At 33.0% G+C, this 22,237-nt stretch overlaps 1 protein-coding gene across 4 annotated transcripts in view; it reads right to left on the bottom strand.

Annotated features, from left to right (window-relative positions):
- Positions 1 to 22,237, bottom strand: part of LOC145246629 (protein TANC2-like) — a 1,068,463-nt gene that overhangs the window by 346,784 nt on the left and 699,442 nt on the right. For all 4 annotated transcript variants that reach the window (XM_080108301.1, XM_080108302.1, XM_080108304.1 and 1 more), the window contains exon 4: positions 9,185 to 9,469. In XM_080108301.1, the coding sequence (XP_079964427.1) occupies positions 9,185 to 9,469 (285 nt within the window). The remainder of the gene's footprint in view (positions 1 to 9,184; positions 9,470 to 22,237) is intronic.

The raw sequence follows: 22,237 nt of genomic DNA, 5'->3' as shown, positions 1-22,237 counted from the left end.
TTCGACAAGATACACCTGAAGAAGGTCGAAGGTTACATTGGCCTAAACGTTGTGAAAATAACACTCAAGACGAGTACAATAATCCAAAGAATCTAAATGATAGTAGAAACTTGTGATGAATAATGTGTGGAAAAAAAAAGAAAAGAAATAATAATAATCGTCACAGATTGCGTTAAACACTTTGCCTCATAACTTTAAGATTCATGTAAAACTTTATGCAACCAATCATTCTAATTGAAAACGCAAAAGAAAAAAATCATTATCGATTCTCGTTGTATAATCCATTTAATTTTAACAGACTATTCATAGTAGGTGTGCTTTTCATAGTTGATAACGTGTGCAAATATGCTGTTAAGAATTTAACGCGAAACATTACACGATAGACAAGACAGCCGAGTGTCGGGTTCGATTATATCAATATATTATTTTAATACTCAAATATTTATAGAGCGTTGCCATGTCAGCAGTAGAAACGTGTGCTTCTATGATAGTTGACAAGTTAAGTGAAAGAAACCGGGCAGATATCAGAAGAGAATCTTGAACACAGATATTCGATCCAAGTTTTGATTCTGAAATATCTTTTTACATTCGTTTCTAAAATCATGCAAAATAATGTTTATTTGCGTTTTTTTTTTTTTTTTTTTTTTTTACATGAATTTTCATAATTTAAAAAGAAATTTTTTTTTTTTTTTTAAATTTATTTATTTGTGGAATGTTATCCTCATTTTCATAATTGTCGTTTCACAACGTTTCCGCCAATTTTTCCTCTGGGCTTCTTCAGGTGGTTAACAGCGACGAGAGATAGGAATGCCGAGTCTCTTAACTGTATCCTCAAAAATTACTGCCTTCCATAGTTGTTGTTGCCTCACCCTGTTTTGGCCAACTAATCCTCTGGTGAGACAACAACAACTATGGAAGGCAGTAATTTCTGAGGATACAGTTAAGACTCGACATTCCTATCCCATCGGGGTTAACCACCTTATGAAAGCCAAAGGAATAGCTGGGTGAAACGTCGTAAAGCAAGAAAAACAATGAAGATGAAGATAACGGTCAGCAAATAAATAAATATACAAATTACTCATCTCATAGGATTTCAATAAAAAGAAAAGTATATATATATATATATATATATATATATATATATATATATATATATATATATATATATATCTTGTTATCGTTCTTGTCTCTTAATCTTGCTGGATTCATGAAGAATTCATCGTCTGCTGGAGTATCCATAGCAGAGACAACAATACTTGGAGATGAACCATTCTTCGTATAAGAGAGTGTAGGGTAGTCATAGCAACGGCATCTTATTTGGGCTGTTAATATTATGTTAGTTTGACTATCTGGTCAAGATTTACTTTTAAGGTAATGTATTCTTATGCCAGGTTGACCTGGCCAAACCCTTGTACGAGAGACCTTAAACACTTGCGGACAATGTCTAGTAGGCATATATATAACTCTCATATATATATATATATAATATTTATGCATATTTTAATTCATACAAAAACTGAGACATGTGTACGCGAGTATTGTTTTTTTCTAAACAGTTCACTTCTTGTAAGTAAAAAAAAAAAAAAAAAAAAAAAGAGAAAATACTCGGGCTGAGATCGAAACCAAAAACTAAAGACAGTAAGTCAGGTACGATAACTATTAGGCTGGCTTGGCATGGTCTTTAAAAAGTGTTTTCAAACCTACTTATTTTTAACATAACTAATTTCACGTATATGCATTTGTGGAACAGTTAACAAACAGATAAAAATTCGATGACCCCCCCCCCATATACCAATTTTTCATTTTTTACCGTTTAACAGCCCGTTTTTCCAGATGAAAACTAATTAAAAAGTTTTCCACATGTCTGAATATCCTATATATCAAATTCCAAGTTTGCAGATGAAAAATTCGTAGAGTATGCAGGTTGAGAAGTATCCTCACACCCACATATATATATATATATATATATATATATATATATATATATATTATATATATTGATATTACCAAATATCCTCACACCCACATATATATATATATATATATATATATATATATATATATATATATATAAATATATATATATATTGATATTACCAAATAATAAATCTTTATCAAAGCTAAATTTATCAAGATAAGAAAAGCTCAACTCTATTAAGAGGAGCAAACAATAAAATTAAATGAAAGATGAGGAATAAAAGTTACATATAACTTTATTATATGATCAGAACAATAAGGAAAAGTTAAGGGCAAAATTAAGAAAAAAAACCTTTAGGCCATGGCATTTCGAAGCTAAATGTATTTGCATAATTCTGGCCCTTCTCTTCTGATAAGAAGCATTTAGCTTCAAATGTCATGGCCTAAAAAGATTTTTTCTTAATTTTCCCCTTACTCTGATGATATAATAAAGTTATAACTTTTGTTCCTCATCTTTCATTTAATATATATATGACGGAGAAAAGAGTCCTTTTGGACTCTAGACGTCTTTTGCCATCCCTGTCAGGGGCAAATGATGGCATTTTGATATTTTTTAAAAAAGAAAATAGGGGGAAGAAATTAAAATTAAGGTGAAAATGAGAACGACATATTTACAATTCAATAGGGAAAGAGCCATTTCAATGATGACCTAGACTACGTTTCCTTTGGTGATAAGAGAAAACCTTGAACAAAAAATTGTTCCAATCCAGAGTATCCCTTTTGGGAGGAGCCGTATTTTCCTTACATTATAACCGATCTTGTGTGGAACTCTGTCCTGGTGGGGAGGAAAGTAAATAGGAGCAATTGCATAAGTGAAAGTAATCGACTTAGCGGAACTTGCATTTGACTTGCCTATTCCACAATCAGTGCCAATAAACATTATACTCCTCTAACCTTTCTTCCCTTCTCTTTTAGTCTCCAAAATAGATAAACCTGTTTTGTTGTTCTTTTTTTTTCTATCTCCAGAATAACTTCAAAGTGAAATTTTAATCAAATTTAGAGTTGCATCACCCCCCCCTTTTTGTATTGTTCTTTGTGAATACAGCTTAGTTATGAGAACAAATGCGAGTAGAGTTGCCTGACTTGATTGTCCCTATTAGCAGCCATCTTGGTTAAAGATGTTTATAATGAAAACAGGTTACTAACTTCAAACCTGATAGCACATTTTACACTCAAGAGACATCAATTTTATGCAATATCATGAAACTAAAAAAGTAAAGATATCAAATTTAGACCAGCGTGAAATAATCATTTTAAATTTTCGCAATTAACACAAAATTAACTCCACTATGATGATACATAAAAAGCAACAAATACTAATTAACTTCAAATCTAAATTTAATTATTGGAAACTAATCATTTTCAATCTATATGAATAAAACAGTAGATGCATGCATGTATGTATCATCATCGGCGGTCACTCGTGTCCGAGTAAGACTGTCCTCCGTTGTGGCTTCTGTGGGTCCTCAGGTGAGCATAGAGCCCAATCCTAAACCCAATTTGTCTTGTGCAATTTGGGCAGATAAAGGTAGTGGTGGTGGGGTGGGGTTGGGTATGTCTGGTTGATAATCTGTCCTTTCTGTGCTTGCGTTTATCCTCAGAAGCTTGATTTAGGTCACTACTATAAAGCGCAGCACCTTCGTGGACAGCGCTCCTCCATGCCAACCTGCTCCCAACCACGTCCTCCCATGTCTCAAGGTCCATGTGAAACCGCTTTAGATTTGCTTTGATGTTGTCCTTATACCTCATCTTTTGGCCACCCTGGGCAGGCTTTCCCTCAACAAGCTGAGAGTAGAAAATCTGTTTTGGGAGGCGGAGATCCGGCATTCGGACAACATGACCAGTCCATCTGAGCTGGCGTTGAGCAACAGTAGCGGTGATAGTGGGAATGTCAGCCTCACTCAGGATGTATGTATATAAAAATATTTAACCGATAAACCCTTAAACTACCGATCACATAACACTGAAATTAACAAGAAATAGTAATCATACACCAACGATTGTCTATAACGAATAAAATCTTTGTTTGGATGGATGAATAACACATACAGAAATATGTTGGCAAGTTGCAATGCAAAATATTCTTTCCGACTTGCCGACATATTTCTATTACTTTTGCGCATGTGCAAATTCAATCATAGCTTGAAGTGGTTTAATTTTAAATCTTTCTTATCTGTCTAGTTAGCTGAAACAGTAGGAAACGTAGCTGGAATGCTAAATGTTTAGGCTCGATTCTAGCTGATGATACTTAAATCATTATTTTTTGGACTTTGAAATCAGTACTATATATTAGGTACAATATAATAACCAATTAAATATTGGCTTTGTAATAACAAATACGTAATTTGCATAAATTAAAATATATTTAAGCATATTTTACGACTAAAAAGGTAAGCCCCCCCCCCGGGCTAGTTCATATATAAACTACCTGTTCCGATGTTGCCTTGAAAGAAGTGAAGCCTGCATTATTTGGATTATTCAGACTACTATTCTCATCTTGAGTGTCATTTTCACATTTCGGTTGATGTAACCTCCAACCTTCCTCGGGAATCTTTTCTCTTGTCAAACTGAATAATTGCACCCACTCTTTATCTGTGCCTAAACCTAAACATAGATTCCATGAACAAAGCTTCTTTCTTAGAACTGCACATCTGTGGAACTCTCTTCCGTTTACCTGCTTTCTAGCTGACTACAATATGGCCGTCTTCAAGTCCAACGTAAACAAATTCTTGATGAGCCGTTTCTCTTAAGTAATCCAATTTACCAAAATTACACTTCTAATGATTACTATAATATTGTCCTTTTGACCACTGTACACTCTTTAACCCTTATCCTCGAGTGGCCTTGGGCCTTGATAAGTGGTGATTCCTTTGTAAAAAAAACAAAAAAACCTCACAAATCTTTTGGTCGAACTCGGGAATCTGCCTGGCATTTCGAACCAAAACACTTATTCAATCCACAGGAGTAGCATGCCCTCGTTCAATCAGCTATGACCGGGTAGAAGTCCCAAGTAATTCACAATAGTGTTCCAGGTATCGCCTGCACTGAGGATTGAACCTTGAACCTCCAGAAAAGTGTCACTCACAACTAAATTTTACCTAGTACTTTACCATTATATTACGGGTCCTAATAACACAAACAGTAATCTGAATAATCCAACTTATCAATCTTCATCTTAAAAATTCAGAAACACAAGCAATAAAGTCGTTTTAGTTTATAATTTTTACTGGCTTTCACATTTTTTAAACCTATACAGAAAAAGAAATAACATTTTAGTTGCAAAGGAAAACAACTTTTTATGTTTCAGAATTTTTGAGATAAGAATTTATAGTTTGGATTATTTCGACTACTGAACTTACCTTAAAAAGGTTATTCTCGCGAATGACATTCAAGATGAAATAATCCAAATGATACAAACTCTTTTTATATTTTTCAATTAATAGACAAGTTATTCCCCTTGCTGATTTTTTAAATTATTTTTTTGCTTTTAAGTGATAAATGTTTCCATAACAACAGAACTATATAATTTCTTTAAATAAACTGCAATGATGTATGTTAGTATAGTGTCAATAACATGGTACAATAACAACAAATGAAAATTGGCTAGTAAGGATGAAAGCTTGATACATCTGCTTTAATGTTATTTGGACTCAATCTCAGGAGATAACATTATATGTTAATATATAAAAACTGTCAATCCACTTAGATAAGAACTTAAAACTTGGATTATTTGGACTACTGTTCTCATCTTGAATGTTATTTGCAAGAATAACATTCAAGATGAAATGATCCAAATAATTCAAACACTTTTTACATTTTTTTTAATTAGTATACAAGTTATTCCCTTTGCTGATTTGTATTCGATTTATTTATTTTTGTTTTTAAGGGATAAATGTTTCCATATTCCCAGTTATCCGGATGGAACCATATACTATTAAAAAAACAAAAACAAAACTCAATGACGTATGTTATATAGTCACTAGAATGGTATGATAACAAATGAAAATTGGCTAGTCAGAATTAATGCTTTAAAGTTATTTAGATCCAACCTTTAGCATATCAAGAGATAAGATTATATGAAAATTTGTCAGGCCATCCACTTTTCCTGCTTCCCTCATACAGAGCAGATTTTAAACTCACGTTAATAATAAATCTGTATCCAGAGAATTATTTAAAGAAAAAAAAAAAAAAAACAGGCAACGAGACTCACATGCGTTCAGTCTGAGCATTGATCGAGTTCAAAGCTTAACACTGGACTTAGATTCTAGAACAAGTAAAAAAAAAATCAAGGAAGATCATTTTCTTTTTCAAAAAGAAACTTGCTATTTGCTAAATAAAAGAAAAAAGAAGTAAAGTTTATTTCCTGCGTAGAATTTACAAGACACAAATCACTTACTTCAAATTGGCTCTAAAGTCAGTCCAGTGTTTAGATAGGAGATCGATCGATTTTGCGACACAGAGCATAAAAGTTCAAATTTGTTTTCTTTATTGTTACAAACAGGCCTCAGGGTGCACTGATTTATAACTGGGATTTTAGTTTTTCATGGACAAAGAAAGCGCGTAAAACTGAAACAGACCATTTTATTTCGTGTTTGTATCAGTTGCATCATTCGGATTATTGTTTTATTTGGAATGTTATTCACATAACGTTTTGACCGATATAACCTTCGACCTTCTTCAAGTGTACCTTGTCGAAATAGTGAATCTGTATGAGCAAATAAATTAAGATTCTCATGTTCGACAAGATACTGAAGAAGATCGGAGATTATAGCGGCTAAAACGCTGTGAGAATAACATTTAAGATTAAATAATCCAAATAATGCAATTATCAATTCTCGTCTAAAAAATCCTGTAATCAATTATATAAATCTCACTTGTCTGTTTAAATGTATGTATGCATGTATGTATGTTTGTATGTCTACCTAAAACTTTCGACAAAGGCGACGGGTTTTCACAAGACAGGTATCATTTTGAAGCTCGACCCTTCGGACGACAAATATATATAAAAAAAAAAATGGCTAAAAACATTAATTCCTCCACCCTCAATTAGGCACTTTTCTACAAGGAGGGGTCGTTTTTTTTCAACGATATTTTCGAAAGTCATCCCCTCTTTTCGATATACTAGCCTTAATTTAAACCTTCGTCATATCCGGTTTGGTGATGGACACAACGGCAAAGACATCACTTTTTTTTTTCACGTTCTTTTCCTCCTTTGCCTGCCCGTCAACTACTATTTTTTTTTTTTTTTTTTGCTCAACACACACCTCCAAACACCCGAGCAACGCCGGGCATCCAAGCTAATATTATCTAAAATACACTAAATTAAGTACAGAGTTATTATGAAAAAGATTTTCAATAATCAAAACAAAACAAAAATAAACGATTTTTCAATCACTAAACGACAGAGAAGATATTAAGTCATACTAAATGTCAAAAATAAATGTACATCCTCCATTAAAATTGACAGAAAACAATTACCCTTCGCCAGTGTTTGAACTTATATTCATATTTATATAAAATCATGTGTGAATAGGTGAAGTTAAAAAAAAAATGAGCAAAAAAGAAAATTTCTCAAACTGGAATAAAAAAAAGCAGACCCCCCCCCCCTCCGTATAAATCGGTATAGAAAAGAAACAGAAAAAAGGAAAGAAAACATTTCGTTATGTAAATAGATTGAAGGTGGGGCTTGTATGACTTGCTATTTGCTTTCTCGATTTCCAAAATATGGTTTCATCCGACCATTTCATTTTAGTTGCTAACTTTTGCAGGACACACACACACATATAAGTACACGGTGTTCATTATTGTAGAGTGGAGAATAATCGAATATAATCTTTTCTTTTCTTTTTTTTAAATTCTTAAAAAAACAAAAACAAAAAAAAAACGCTTTCATTTAGATATTATTTCCCTGCCATATGGTACTACCAAATCTATTGCTGCTTTTAATTAAAAACAAACAAAATCTGTCAATTCCCAAAATTTGAGGCTAAAGTAGATGGACAATTTATTTTATTATTCAGACAATCTTAAGATTTAATTTTCAGAAATACATAGGTCTCAAATTTTAACTTTGCACAAAGATTTATACAAAACAGCAGAAGTTGAAGTTCGGCTAAATTCTTATTCATGATGCATCTAAATATCCCCATTTGACAAACGTCTCCTTATCAATCGCAGGTTCTTATGTAGTATAATTACGTTGACACCGGTTTACCAAAGTTAAGCAACACTGAACCAAGTCAATAGTATAATAGGTGACCGTTTGGAAATACTGAATGCTGTATGTACTCTCCCCTAACATCTGCATTTTTTCCAGTGTTCTGAAATCTCCCTGCCACTGGAATCAGGTAGTGCCAACTTGGAAGAGGTTGCACAAACCTTGCATCACAATTACACATGCAGCCACCCTTACAGTGGATATCCATTGTCTCTTGAGACTGAACAGAGGCCATGATATATATGATAAAAAAAAAAGTTCAAACTTTATCTTTTTTTTTTTTACTATTGATTACGAGAAAAAATTTTTTTCTCGTAAACAAACTTAGAACTATAAAAACTTAGTTAAAATTGAACCTAAAAGTGATTCAATATGATGAGTGGTTGGGCAGAGTGTGGCTCAAGATAGCCGGAGGCCACTTCAATATATATATATATATATATATATATATTAATCCTTAGTGTTGACAAGAAATACGATAGATAAAAAAAAAAAAAAAAAAGATCAATATAAGAAAACTGAAGAAAATGCAAACTTTACTTTTTTTATACAGAATTTATTTTGTTTTTCTTGTAAACAAAGAAATTTTTAAAGCTTGGTTCAAATTGAACATAGAAGTGATTCAATATAATGAATGTTTGGGCAGAGTGCGGTTCAAGGTAGCAAGGAGTGTAAGAGTTTACGATTAATTTGCAAGCATAATGCATTTACATTTTTTTATTTTAATGCTTAGTGTCGATTTTAACATCTTAAAGAAATATGGTAAATTGATTAAAAAAAAAAACTTGTAAAAAATAACAGTTAAATAAAAATGCAAAACAACTACTTTGACATTGTTTAGATGAACAACAAGTTAGAAAAAGGTGTAGGGGGGGGGATAATATTAACTCTGAGCATCACTCTTATACCAGAAGCGTATTGTCCTGTTGACTGGGGATAGGTTTAAGGGTTTTGGAGAGATGGGGTTTAGAAGTAGCATCAGAAACTAACCATTTTCTGTTTCTTCATTTAGTTCTGACATTGGTCCTTCCCGGTCTAGCTCAGGCAGCTCATCTATATCATCGGTGGTCACAGACACGCTGACGCTGCTGATGTCTGGTGAGCCTAGGGCGGAGTCACTGCTGTAGTGTTTGGGAATGCCAAGCTCATTGTAGGGATAGTTCTTTGGAGGTAGGGGAGGTGGTATTGGAGATGGCACTGGTGGAGAAGTGAGGAGTGGCGGTTTCACTATCTTCGGCTTGGAGGTTGGAACCACTCCAAGCCTTGGAGCAGCAGCTGGAGAGAAGAGCAAGAAAAATTTGGTGTTAATGCAAAAAAAAAAAAAAATTTTTTTTTCTTAAATAACTTATAAGAATAAAAAGTTAAAGACTAAAGAAACAATGGTAATATAAGCATACACACACATACATATAAGGTGATGTAGTTTGCCTGAAGCATCGTGTCTTATGTACATATAGAGGAGTATTAGAAAGCTATCACAAGGCAAAAAATGAAAATATATCCATGTTGAGAAGGGCAAAAAGATTTTTTTTTTTTTCATAATATTTTTTATTTGTAAATCTTACTTGATTTATTCTACACTTTTATACAGTGATTTAATGTTCATAACCATGTTTCACAATATATTTCGAGGTAAGATCTCTTCATCAAATGGTGGATGTTTACAATTTCCGGAAACTTGTGTGGACTTATGCACTGGTAATATTGTTTTACTTCTCAACACCGGCAGACTTCCACTTCTCGCATTGTGATATCCTTTTATAACTCTCATTCATATTCATATATATATATATATATATATATATATATATATATATAAAGAACAATTTTGCAATATTCCAAAGGGTTTTATTGATCTTACCGATCATTTCCCCCCCCCCCCACCAAAAGAAAAAATATTTTGGTATATTCTTTGGTATATCACTACGGCTATGACAAGAGCATATTCTTTTCATTATTTTGACTCTCGAGTATATATATCAGATAATATCTTATACGTTTTTATATAGAGTGACGTAGCTCTCGATTGAATAACTGTGTCGAATATATACTTGAGAGTTAAAACAATGATAAGAATATTTTCTTGTCATAGCCCTAATAATCATAAAACCTATAAATTGATTTTGAGATTTAAAAAAAAAAAAATGAAATAAATACGATATAAATAAATGTGGGTATGACATTAAAAAAAAAATGAAATAAATACGATATAAATAAATGTGGATATGACATTAAAAAAAAAAAATGAAATAAATACGATATAAATAAATGTGGATATGACATTAAAAAAAAAAATGAAATAAATACGATATAAATAAATGTGGGTATGACATTAAAAGAAAAATGAAATAAATACGATATAAATAAATGTGGATATGACATTAAAAAAAAAAATGAAATAAATACGATATAAATAAATGTGGATATGACATTAAAAAAAAAAATGAAATAAATACGATATAAATAAATGTGGATATGACATTAAAAAAAAAATGAAATAAATACGATATAAATAAATGTGGATATGACATTAAAAAAAAAAAATGAAATAAATACGATATAAATAAATGTGGATATGACATTAAAAAAAAAATGAAATAAATACGATATAAATAAATGTGGATATGACATTAAAAAAAAAATGAAATAAATACGATATAAATAAATGTGGATATGACATTAAAAAAAAAAATGAAATAAATACGATATAAATAAATGTGGATATGACATTAAAAAAAAAAATGAAATAAATACGATATAAATAAATGTGGATATGACATTAAAAAAAAAAAATGAAATAAATACGATATAAATAAATGTGGATATGACATTAAAAAAAAAAATGAAATAAATACGATATAAATAAATGTGGATATGACATTAAAAAAAAAAAAAATGAAATAAATACGATATAAATAAATGTGGATTGTACATTAAAAAAAAAAATGAAATAAATACGATATAAATAAATGTGGATATGACATTAAAAAAAAAAATGAAATAAATACGATATAAATAAATGTGGATATGACATTAAAAAAAAAAAAATGAAATAAATACGATATAAATAAATGTGGATATGACATTAAAAAAAAAAATGAAATAAATACGATATAAATAAATGTGGATATGACATTAAAAAAAAAAAATGAAATAAATACGATGTAAATAAATGTGGATATGACATTAAAAAAAACAAAAAAAAAACTTAATATACAAGAATTCATTTTCATAAATTTCACCTTAAAAGATCTTAAATCTTGAATTTAAGTGAAACTGAGCATAACACCAAAATTATTTCATCACTAGCGGGACTCCATGAAAATTTCATGGTGTTGTCTATACCAATCTGTATAATTTTCTGTAAATAATTGTTGCAATATTTTTGGCATATTAGAAGGGTAGTTATTCACTTGCTCCCCACTGCAGCAAAATGTTACACAAGGTCAGAAGGTGCCGAATGTCAAGCTAGTGCCCCTAAAGAATGAGCACTCTAACCTAGCAAAAATTTCCTAGTCAATGATAGAGGCGCCTCAGGCAGTAAGCAATGTAAAACAAATGTTTCTTATTTGAAATTGTAGCAATTCAATTCTTTTTAAAACAATGTTCTGTTTCCCTGTTTCTAACGAAGAAATATGAACTAGATCTGGATGTACTAAAGGAACGCTGATGGAAAATATCATGAAAAGACAAATTATGTTCTTAGCACATATTTACCGTTAAAGACACATAGAGCCTCTGGCATTGACTGGTAGAATGCCGGGATTGAAAAAGCAGTGTCGACCAAGACGCACTTTAATTGACAACTTGATCGATTGGACGGGATTATCGTCAAAAGTTGAGCTGTTTCGAGCTGTGGATAGCCGGCCACATTGGAAAACCGTGGTTACTAACACTGTAAAACGGCAGGGCGGCTGATGATGATGTTCTCTGTTGTCATGTCATAAATATAATTGCCAGCTAAATTATTCTTCAATGTCACTCTTTGAAATGTATTTAATTTAAATTTTTTTTATTGTTTTTTATCGATAGGACGACATAATTTTATTTTAGAACAATTAATTTGAAAACTTGTGAAGTTGGAATTTTTTACCTTAGCGATATCAGATTAATCACCGATTATCATCTTTTACTAATTGGACCATCTCGTTTTTTTTTAATACATGTGAAAGCTGACAACACAATACAAACATTCAATGCGTTTAGTGTATTAGTATACACATCATATTCGGTTTAACGTCTATTTTAGGTGCTGATATGTTTCAGACAGCTTCCAAACTAACTTATCTATGGCCAGGTCTTTACTTATCCCTGTCTCTCAAATTTGTCCTAATCACTTCTTATATGTTTACCTTTCCTGAGAACTGATCCTGCTACTTCGACTACTCTACACATACTAACCCAATAAATCTTTTTCACTCTTTTAGTGTGACCATATTATTGGTGTCTGCTGTTCTGTACACACCTTCCTATGCTGTCCAGATTCAATCTTCCTCCGCATTCATAAGATCTAAGCCTTTCTTTAAGACTCACATTGCAGCAGCAGTGGCATTCATCCTAAGAAAGTTGAACCGGCTTCCTCCAAAGGAGAAAGTGTCATGGGAATTTGAAATTCACAAACAGTCCCCAGTTGCTTGTATATATCTCCATCAGGAGAGATGACGATATTAGGTTTTTGCAGTTCTTACGAGGTGGTATTGACCTCCTCTTACATACAGCGCCTGGTATTCCGAAATGGTCAACCATCTGATACTGACCAGGTTCAACGTTGCTTAACCGGCCAAGTTTCACCTTCATAAATACACTTCCATTTAAATTCTTTCTATAGACAGATAAAAATGATTATTGGCAAAAATTTAAATGCCCCCCCCCCCCACACACTTTAAAATGAAAGGTAATCGAGTATGGTTCTAGTTTTGAAAGCAACATCTGTTCAACGAATTAGTGTAAACAGGATTATCGATTAGATGTTGATTAACGCTTCGATCTGAAGTATTTTGTTTATAATTTAAAAGATTGCGTTTTTAATTTTTTTTTATATGAAAATTTATTATTTGTATTATTCTGATTTCTGTTCTCATCTAGGATGTTTTTCTCACAATAGGAATACCTGTGGTGCAACGGATAAAAGTGCTAATCAGTTCTCAGTGACTGTCTACTACAGGCTGAAGTTTCGATCTTCAGTAAAGGCAATATTAAAAAGAAAAAAAATCTGAATTACTTAAAACTTAAACGTGGTCATGGTTGACGTAAGTTACCCATCCCCGAAATTTAGATAAAAAAGCTTTGATTTGCGATTCTGTATAAATTCCCGAGTTTGACAAAAGACATCTGAAGAAGGTAGTTTAGTTTGTTGGTTTACAGCATATCAACCATTTATGGGTTATTTAATGATGAACTGAGTAATTTTGAAAAAAGTTTTATTCCTCAAGTTCTTTATATCTTCAAATATTTATTCATTGTGTTTGGTTTGGTTGTTTTGTTTTAGAGTATATTAAAAACTTTTTTCTATGAGTTGTTTGTTGTTCAAAAAAATATTTATTCACAAAATTTACTTGACGGGGAGTTTTCTTGATTTGAATATTAATATTGTTAGTCTCATGAAAATTGTTCAATAATTATTCACTGCATTTTCTTCGTTAGCAACAAAAAGAATATTTTTCCATTTTCAATTAATTTTTCATTCAATTATCTTTGTAATAATATATATACGGCATAATTGCGTTGACACACTGGTTCTCGTCAGATCACTGAAGTTAAGCAATGTTGAACCTGGCTATTACAAGATCGGTGACCATTTGGGAATTCTAGGCGCTGTATGTGCTCTCCACTTATCTCTGTATTTGTTTCCAGTCGTCCTGTACATACACTTCACTTGCCATTGATATTTAACAATATCGACCCAGGAGAGGTGTGGTTAGAATTTATGCACCTCCTGGCACAAAAATTTAATGTGCAGGCACCCCTTCGAGGGTATCCATAGTCTGTCAAAGACTGAAAGAGTCTGTGTTTTTTTAAAATATAATTTTCATTGAAAATATTTGGACAGCGTTTGCACGGAAAAAAAAAAAAAAAAAATCATGAAACTTTCGTTCAGCCACCACCGGCGTTTTACATAAACACTCCAAAACTCTCATACAATAGCATGCTCCTTATTCTGTATAAATACCTCATTTTTAAAATTGATGAATAGTATTGCTATCATTCTGAAAAGAAGATAGAAGCTTTTTTGTGTTACGTTTCGGTTTTGGGTGAAATCTACGAAGGACGTAATGCTTCCTATTGTTTATTTCGTCCAAAAGGGTCAGACAGCGAATTGCAAATTGCATTGTTATGATGACTGAACTTATTCATCCATGACCTGAAAGTTTCACCTTTCTGTTGCTGATATTAACGGTGTGAGACTCTAAGAAAGCAACTCATGTCATGGACGTGCGTCAGAAGCAGAGATGTGTCATTGAATTCCTGGAAAAAGTACATTCAAAATGGTAGTGACTATGTAGCAAAATAAATTCTGGAGCACAAAAGGTCGCTTGTTTTAATGGTACCACTCCTGTATTTGTAGCCCTTCAACGTTTTGAGTTAAAACAAAGAAATAGAGGAGGCTTTACTTCTGGAACAACCCTAGTGCATTTCTGATGGACAACACCCAATGTGTAAACAAGAAGGGATTTCTTAATTTTGTGACCTTTTTACACCCATTTCATCAAATCTACAATTTTGCTGTTATGTTCGATTTCACCAACATTTCCATGTTAATTCTCCAATGAATGCTAACACTTAAATATGGATAAGGAAAACAGAAATAGGACAGTAAAAATTGTGTGGGAGCATAATATTGAAACAAGTGTAAGAATAGTAAGACAAACAATATAAGGAAGGGGGTACTAGAAGTATAGAACTGCAAGACAAGACACAAATTAAAGAAGTAAGATGAAAAAAAAACATGTTTCTGCAATGAAGTAACATCTCTCTCCCGAAAGAAAAACAAAAGAAAGAAAAGAAAACTTAGTTGAAAGCGTAAGAGTAGTAAGGCAAAAAATAGTTAAGATAAATACAAAAAGAAGGTTGGAGAAGACAAAAAAGGTTGAAGTAAGGTAAAAGGCACGTAAAGGGAGTAAGGCAAAAGACACGTAAAGGGAGTAAGGCAAAAGACACGTAAAGGGAGTAAGGCAAAAGACACGTAAAGGGAGTAAGGCAAAAGACACGTAAAGGAAGTAAGGCAAAAGACACGTAAAGGAAGTAAGACAAATGACACGTAAAGGAGGTAAGGCAAATGACACGTAAAGGAGGTAAGGCAAATGACACGTAAAGGAGGTAAGGCAAAAGACACGTAAAGGAAGTAAGGCAAAAGACACGTAAAGGAAGTAAGGCAAAAGGCACGTAAAGGAAGTAAGGCAAAAGACACGTAAAGGAAGTAAGGCAAAAGACACGTAAAGGAAGTAAGGCAAAAGGCACGTGAGGGAAATAAGGCAAAAGACACGTAAAGGAAGTAAGGCAAAAGGAACGTGGAAATAAGGCAAAAGACACGTAAACGAAGTAAGGCAAAAGGCACGTGGAAATAAGGCAAAAGACACGTAAACGAAGTAAGGCAAAAGACACGTAAAGGGAGTAAGGCAAAAGACACGTAAAGGGAGTAAGGCAAAAGACACGTAAAGGGAGTAAGGCAAAAGACACGTAAAGGGAGTAAGGCAAAAGACACGTAAAGGGAGTAAGGCAAAAGACACGTAAAGGAAGTAAGGCAAAAGACACGTAAAGGAAGTAAGGCAAAAGACACGTAAAGGAAGTAAGGCAAAAGACACGTAAAGGAAGTAAGACAAATGACACGTAAAGGAGGTAAGGCAAAAGACACGTAAAGGAAGTAAGGCAAAAGACACGTAAAGGAAGTAAGGCAAAAGACACGTAAAGGAAGTAAGGCAAAAGGCACGTGAGGGAAATAAGGCAAAAGACACGTAAAGGAAGTAAGGCAAAAGACACGTAAAGGAAGTAAGGCAAAAGGCACGTGAGGGAAATAAGGCAAAAGACACGTAAAGGAAGTAAGGCAAAAGGAACGTGGAAATAAGGCAAAAGACACGTAAACGAAGTAAGGCAAAAGACACGTAAAGGAAGTAAGGCAAAAGACGTAAAGGAAGTAAGGCAAAAGACACGTAAGAGAAGGAAAATTGGAGAAGAGAAGCAAAAAAATAAACAAAGCTAAATGCAATAATGTTTTATTTTATTTTGGGGTGTTATATCTATTGGGAACGATGCAGATATATGACTAATTGATTTCCTCTGATTTCCATTCTCTTAAACTAAACTGAAATGTGCGGTATACACACATCGGTTTTCTGGCTCCAAGCAAAGTTCAGTATCTGTTGTGATACTACATTTCATCTTAGTTTTTTCCACATTATATAGATATATATCTTATAGGAGACAATCTTAGCACCAACTGTAAAGCTATCTTCTAAATAATCTTTAATAAAGAAATCGTAAAACAAAGGAAAACAAAGCCTTTCTATAAATAACAAATTATATATATATTTAAGTAATGTACACCGTTGGGTGTAGGTTGTTAGAAATTTAAAGAGTGCAGAAAGGAATAAAGATTAAACACAGAATGAAGCATATTTTCAAGTAAAGATAGTATTACTCAATGTCTAGGTGACAGGGACATGAGAGAGGATTTATGTGTTTCTTACTGAGTGCTTCGAAGCTCTCTGCCTGCCCTGCAATTATCTTAGGGTCTGGATATAGTCCTTACAAGATCCGGTCGAAATTTCTGCAACCAGGTGTCTGATTGGCCGCCGTGTGACCAAACAACGACACTGGGGCTACTCTTTACCAGCGGAAAGAAATATCAGTGTTCATGACGCCAACAATTTTATCAATGATCTGCTGTTCAATTTTGTTGATAGCAGATCCCAGTCCCAAAAGGAGAAAGGGTCCTAATTACAATGAAAATAATTGAATCTATCCAAGATAAGCAATCAAATCCACCCCCACCCCTTACTGAAACTTGCCAATATAAATTTTATTACGCATAATCAAATCTTATTAATGACGAGAACAATTTTTTTTTTTTTTTTTTTTTTTTACGTGTTGTCAATATTTGGAGAACCTTTAATTATTTTTTTTTATCTCCCACCACCTCCAAGAATGCATGTCGAAATCAATTAACAAAATCAGACAATTAAGATTATTGGATTATCGGATATTCATATCCCGAATATTTCCAAGATGTTTCTCGCTTATTGATGGGGGGGGGGGGAACTTTAATTCTCTTTGGGAACTGAGAAAATGGTAGGATTTTCATTTTACTGTTGAGATATTGGTTAATTATGAGGATTGATTATTCACATTATCTGGATTCTTTGGACTCCTGTTCTTAGTTATTTCTACAATGTTTCGGTCAATGTAACCTCTAACCTCTTGTGTGAATAACCTCAAGATAAGAATAGTAGTCTAAAGAATCCAAATACTGTGTACTGATTGGTTGTTTTGGTTTATGGGACAGCAAATCTTTTTTTGGGGGGTTATTTGATAACCCAACACATAGTTGACATTCGATTTAGAGATGAGGATATTAGGGAAGAAGTCCCGTGGTAACATAATCCACAAATGGAAAATTATTGAAACTTTGAAAGTTAATACTTTTTCTAACTGGATTTGAACTTAGTTCGCCAATTTCATATGTGCCAGTAATGATTAAACGATTGACATTAAGTTTTAAGCATCCAACACTTGTCATAAAAAAGTGTATTTAAAACATGAACTAAAGCAGTTTAACTAGAAAAGCAATAAATACTTGCACCATTCAGCGTTAATATGTAATTCTGTTCCGATATCAATGTATTGCGCAGCAAAAAATATATAAAATATTTAACTATATAAATTGATTATGCTGTTTAAAAATGAAAATAAAATAGGAAAAAAAGTAATTTCTCAGAGAATGAAAGGTGGAGAAAGAGAGGGTGAGAACAAAAGAAAGAGAAAATAAGAAGAGAGAGAGAGAGAGCAAAACAAAGAGACCGGAAGAAAGAGTAAAAGAGAGAGCAAAAAGAGAAAACAGAGAGAAAGAGAGAGAGAAAGAGGGCAAAAAAAAGAGAAAGAAAAAAGAGAGTAAAAGAGTGAGAGAAAAAGAAAGAGACAACAAAGGTGAGACAGAGAGAGAGAGGGAGAAAGAAAGAGAGATAGAAAAAGAGTGAAAGAAATAAAAGTAGAGTGAAAGAACAAGATATAAAAAGAAAGAAAGATTAAGAGAAACCGAATGAGAGAAAGTTAGGTATAATACTAAATAAATTTGTTGGTCATTTTAAAATCAAGGATTATATATGCAGATCCCCATGCATCTATCATCTCATTCGAGATATATATATATATATATATATATATATATATATATATATATATATATATATATATATATATATATATATATATATTTATTTATTTATTTTTTTTTACAAAAATAGTACCTCCGTCCAGTGCAACCTTGCTATCAGGAAGCAAGACTTTAAGACTATTACATTTTATATTGACATAAGACTTTTGACAGCCTTCAGAATATTAAATAGTTCAATCTTGCCAAAGTGAAAACAAAAAGTTTGTTCTGGACACTTGAAAATACAAATCAAACAGAGTATGCATGTATGAATATTTTATAGGACAAAAATATCTTGGAACTGAATCGATCAAGTTATGGACCATAACTTTTTGATAACAATTACTGATAACATAAAATGTTAACGTTTGTATTTTGTGTATCATTTTTTTTATGGTTATTATTATCAACTAGTACACACCTTTATTTTTTACTAGTAGGCCGCCCGGCGTTGCCCGGTCATAAAATATGCATAAACATTATATTTTCATTCCTACTGAAACAGGAACGTGCATGCGAGTATTATGTTTTTTTCTAAACAGTTCACTTCTTGTAAGTAAAAAACAAAACAAAAAAAAAACACTTGAGCAAAGATCGGAATCAAAACCTAAACACAGTCTGATACCCATTAGGCTAGCTTGACACGCTCTTTAAAAAGTGTTTTCAAACCTACTTATTCTTAACATAAGGAATCTGTCACGTGAACAATTCACACATGCACATTCATAAAACAGCTGACAGATAAAAATCTGACTACCCCCCCTCCCCGATGTACCAATTTTTCAATTCTAACCCCCTTAGCAACCCTGAAAACATTGCAATACTGTAAAATATACACAATAAACTAATTAAAGAATCTAACGAATAAATAACCAATTCTTTAACTACTAACCAACAGAAATGAAAAAAAAAATGTCAGTCAAAACAGAACGGTTTCTTATCATATTATTTGGATTCTTCGGACTACTGTTCTCATCTTAAGTGTTAATTTCACATTTCGATCAGTGTAACCCGAGACCTTCTTCAAATATATCTTGTTGAACCCGTGGCATAATAGATAGAGTACTTGGTAAAATTCAGTTGTAAAGTTACACTCTTCTAGAGGTTGAAGGTTCAATTCTCAGTGCAGGGGCGACACTCAAAAAAAAAAAAAAAATTATTAGTTAGGACTTTTACCCAGTCATGGCTGATGGAACAAGAGCATGCTACCCCTGTGGATTAAATAAAGGGTTCCATTCGAAATTCCATGCAAATTAATAAGTTTGATAGAAAGATTCCTGGGTTGGATAAGATATACCCAAAGAAGGTTGGAGGTTACATCGACTGAAACATTGTGAAAGTCAATATGAGAACAGTAGTCCAAATATATCAAATAATCCTTATCTAAAAAATTCAGAACTGTTTCTTTTAAATAATAACTAATAAAATGAATTTAAAAGGCAAAATGCAATTTTAAGACACCAAAATGATTATTTTTCAAATAACTGCTTTTCAATCATTGAGGTGGAAGATCCATTTTTTTTCTTTCTTCCGTTCTTCTGTTGCATTCATTCTTTTTGCCAAATAACTACTATTAACGTTTTGTGCAGCAAACATGCAGGACATAATAATAGGTTTCCAAGGAAGCAATTTGTTGCTAAGAAAAAAAAAAGAAAAAAAAATTCCAGCGATTAAACAAGTGCACGAGTAATTATTGCCTCGGCCCTTTTCCCAGTAGCGTTAGCGGCCCAGGAGCAGTTTGACATTGGAACAGTCCTTGTCGAGAATTTCTGATTAAAACATATGAAGAAATGAAGAGAGAGAGAGAGAGAGAGAGAGAGAGAGAGAGAGAGAGAGAGAGAGAGAGAGAGAGAGAGAGAGAGAGAGCAAGAAAAACGCCCAACAAATGTTTCCCCCCAAATGATTACCGTTTTTTTTTTTCAGTCTCAAAGACTTAAACACAGGGAACTAGAAATCAGATTTAAGACAGTGGTTCTTGGCACATGTTCAATTAAACCCCAAAATTTTTTTAAGACAGTCCTATACATTGAAATTAATTATATTTTTCATTTATTTACAAGCCGGCCACCCGGCATTGCTCCGTCATAAAATATGCATAAATCTATACAATTATAAAACTCAAATGACCTTGTAACGAGTGATGTAACCCACTTTCTGGTTTACGACATCTGGTTGCGCATGCGCGCATAAACATTAACTCATAACAATGTAAACAAAGAAACAAAAATCGCTTCTTTTGCAGATTTTGATCTGCGCACTGAACTATTAACGTTATTATTTTGAAATTATTATTTAACATGGGACGAGTGGGGGTGTTTTGCAACTATTCTTTATTACAACTATATTGTCGCTATTTTCTTACAACTAAACAACTTTAACCCGTTGACAAACATAAGAACAATTGTAGTAGCCAAGACTACTACTACTACTACTACTACTACTCTCTATCCGTCCCTTTTCCTTCCTTCCTTCCTTTTTTATTTACATTTCTAGATACAAAATAGTTGTGTGAGAACGGTGAATTTGTTGACACGTTTACTAATCTGTTTCAATATTAATTTTATTTTATTTTATTTATTTAGGTTTTATTTTTTTGCTTCAGGTTTTATTAATTATTTTTTTTCAGATTTTAAATTTCTATAACTTGGTTGAAGGATTCCAATATGGGTTTTTCATTCTTATATTTCTCATCGGTAGGTTCATGTGCATTTTTGCTGCTAAATGACTTTCGTCAGCGTGCGATTTATAGGAAAATCATGTTTAATTTTCGCTTTTTGACCGATTATTTGGAAAAATAGATAACTTTACACTGATAGGGAGGATTTTTACAACTCATGTTCTCTACCGATCGAAATTATGACAACAGGACCATTGCTAACACCCTCAAAATTGCTGAATTGCCATGAATGACAGGGACATGCCCAGAGTGATGAAGACAAAGTTTTCTACCACGGTTATAGTCTTGGTGTGATTTTAAGTGAAGGCCACATCATGCCATCTCACATCTTCAAAGTCGGCTTGAAAGTCAACACCAATGTGTACCTGGATGTGCTGAAGAGTGTGGTGATCCCCTGGTGCAATCAGGTGTCCGCTGGCAGATCCTGGGTGTGGCAGCAGGACTTGGCACCAGCCCACAAATCCAAAGAGACCCAGGCTTGGTTTCACAAGGAGTTCTACGACTTAGTACCCTTTTCTCGCTGGCCCCACTTCCTCCCCCGACCTGAACTCGCTGAACTACTTTGTTTGGCCATACGTTGAGAACATCACCAACCTGACTACCCACAAAGCCAAAGCCAACCCGATCGCCACCATCTGCCGAGTATTCGCCAAGCTCCTACCAGCACTTGTGGAAAAGGCATGCTCCCAGTTCCGGACCCATATTGAGGCGGTGATTGAGGCGTAAGGTGGCTACATTGAATAGATGTCAGCTCTACTGTATAATCAAGTTACCTGAATTGATTTTTTTCAATAAGTTTTAAAATAAAGCTCTGTTTTCTTTAGGGCAACACTTTTATTGTTCCACCCTGTACCTCTCCATCTATCTGAGCTACCAACAGGTAAGCTATGAATGTTTAATTTTCCACATGCGCAAAAGTAACAGCAAGTGTAATGTTTTATTCGACTTCCCCTGTCAACATCAACCGTTTTATTTTCAATTTTGACCTTAGCAGAAATTT

This window comes from Euprymna scolopes, chromosome 24 (assembly GCF_053919585.1).
Source record: "Euprymna scolopes isolate OS-2025 chromosome 24, ASM5391958v1, whole genome shotgun sequence".
Classification (NCBI taxonomy): domain Eukaryota; kingdom Metazoa; phylum Mollusca; class Cephalopoda; order Sepiida; family Sepiolidae; genus Euprymna; species Euprymna scolopes.
The sequence above is the reverse complement of the archived record's forward strand: the minus strand, read 5'-3'. Positions and strand labels throughout refer to the sequence as shown.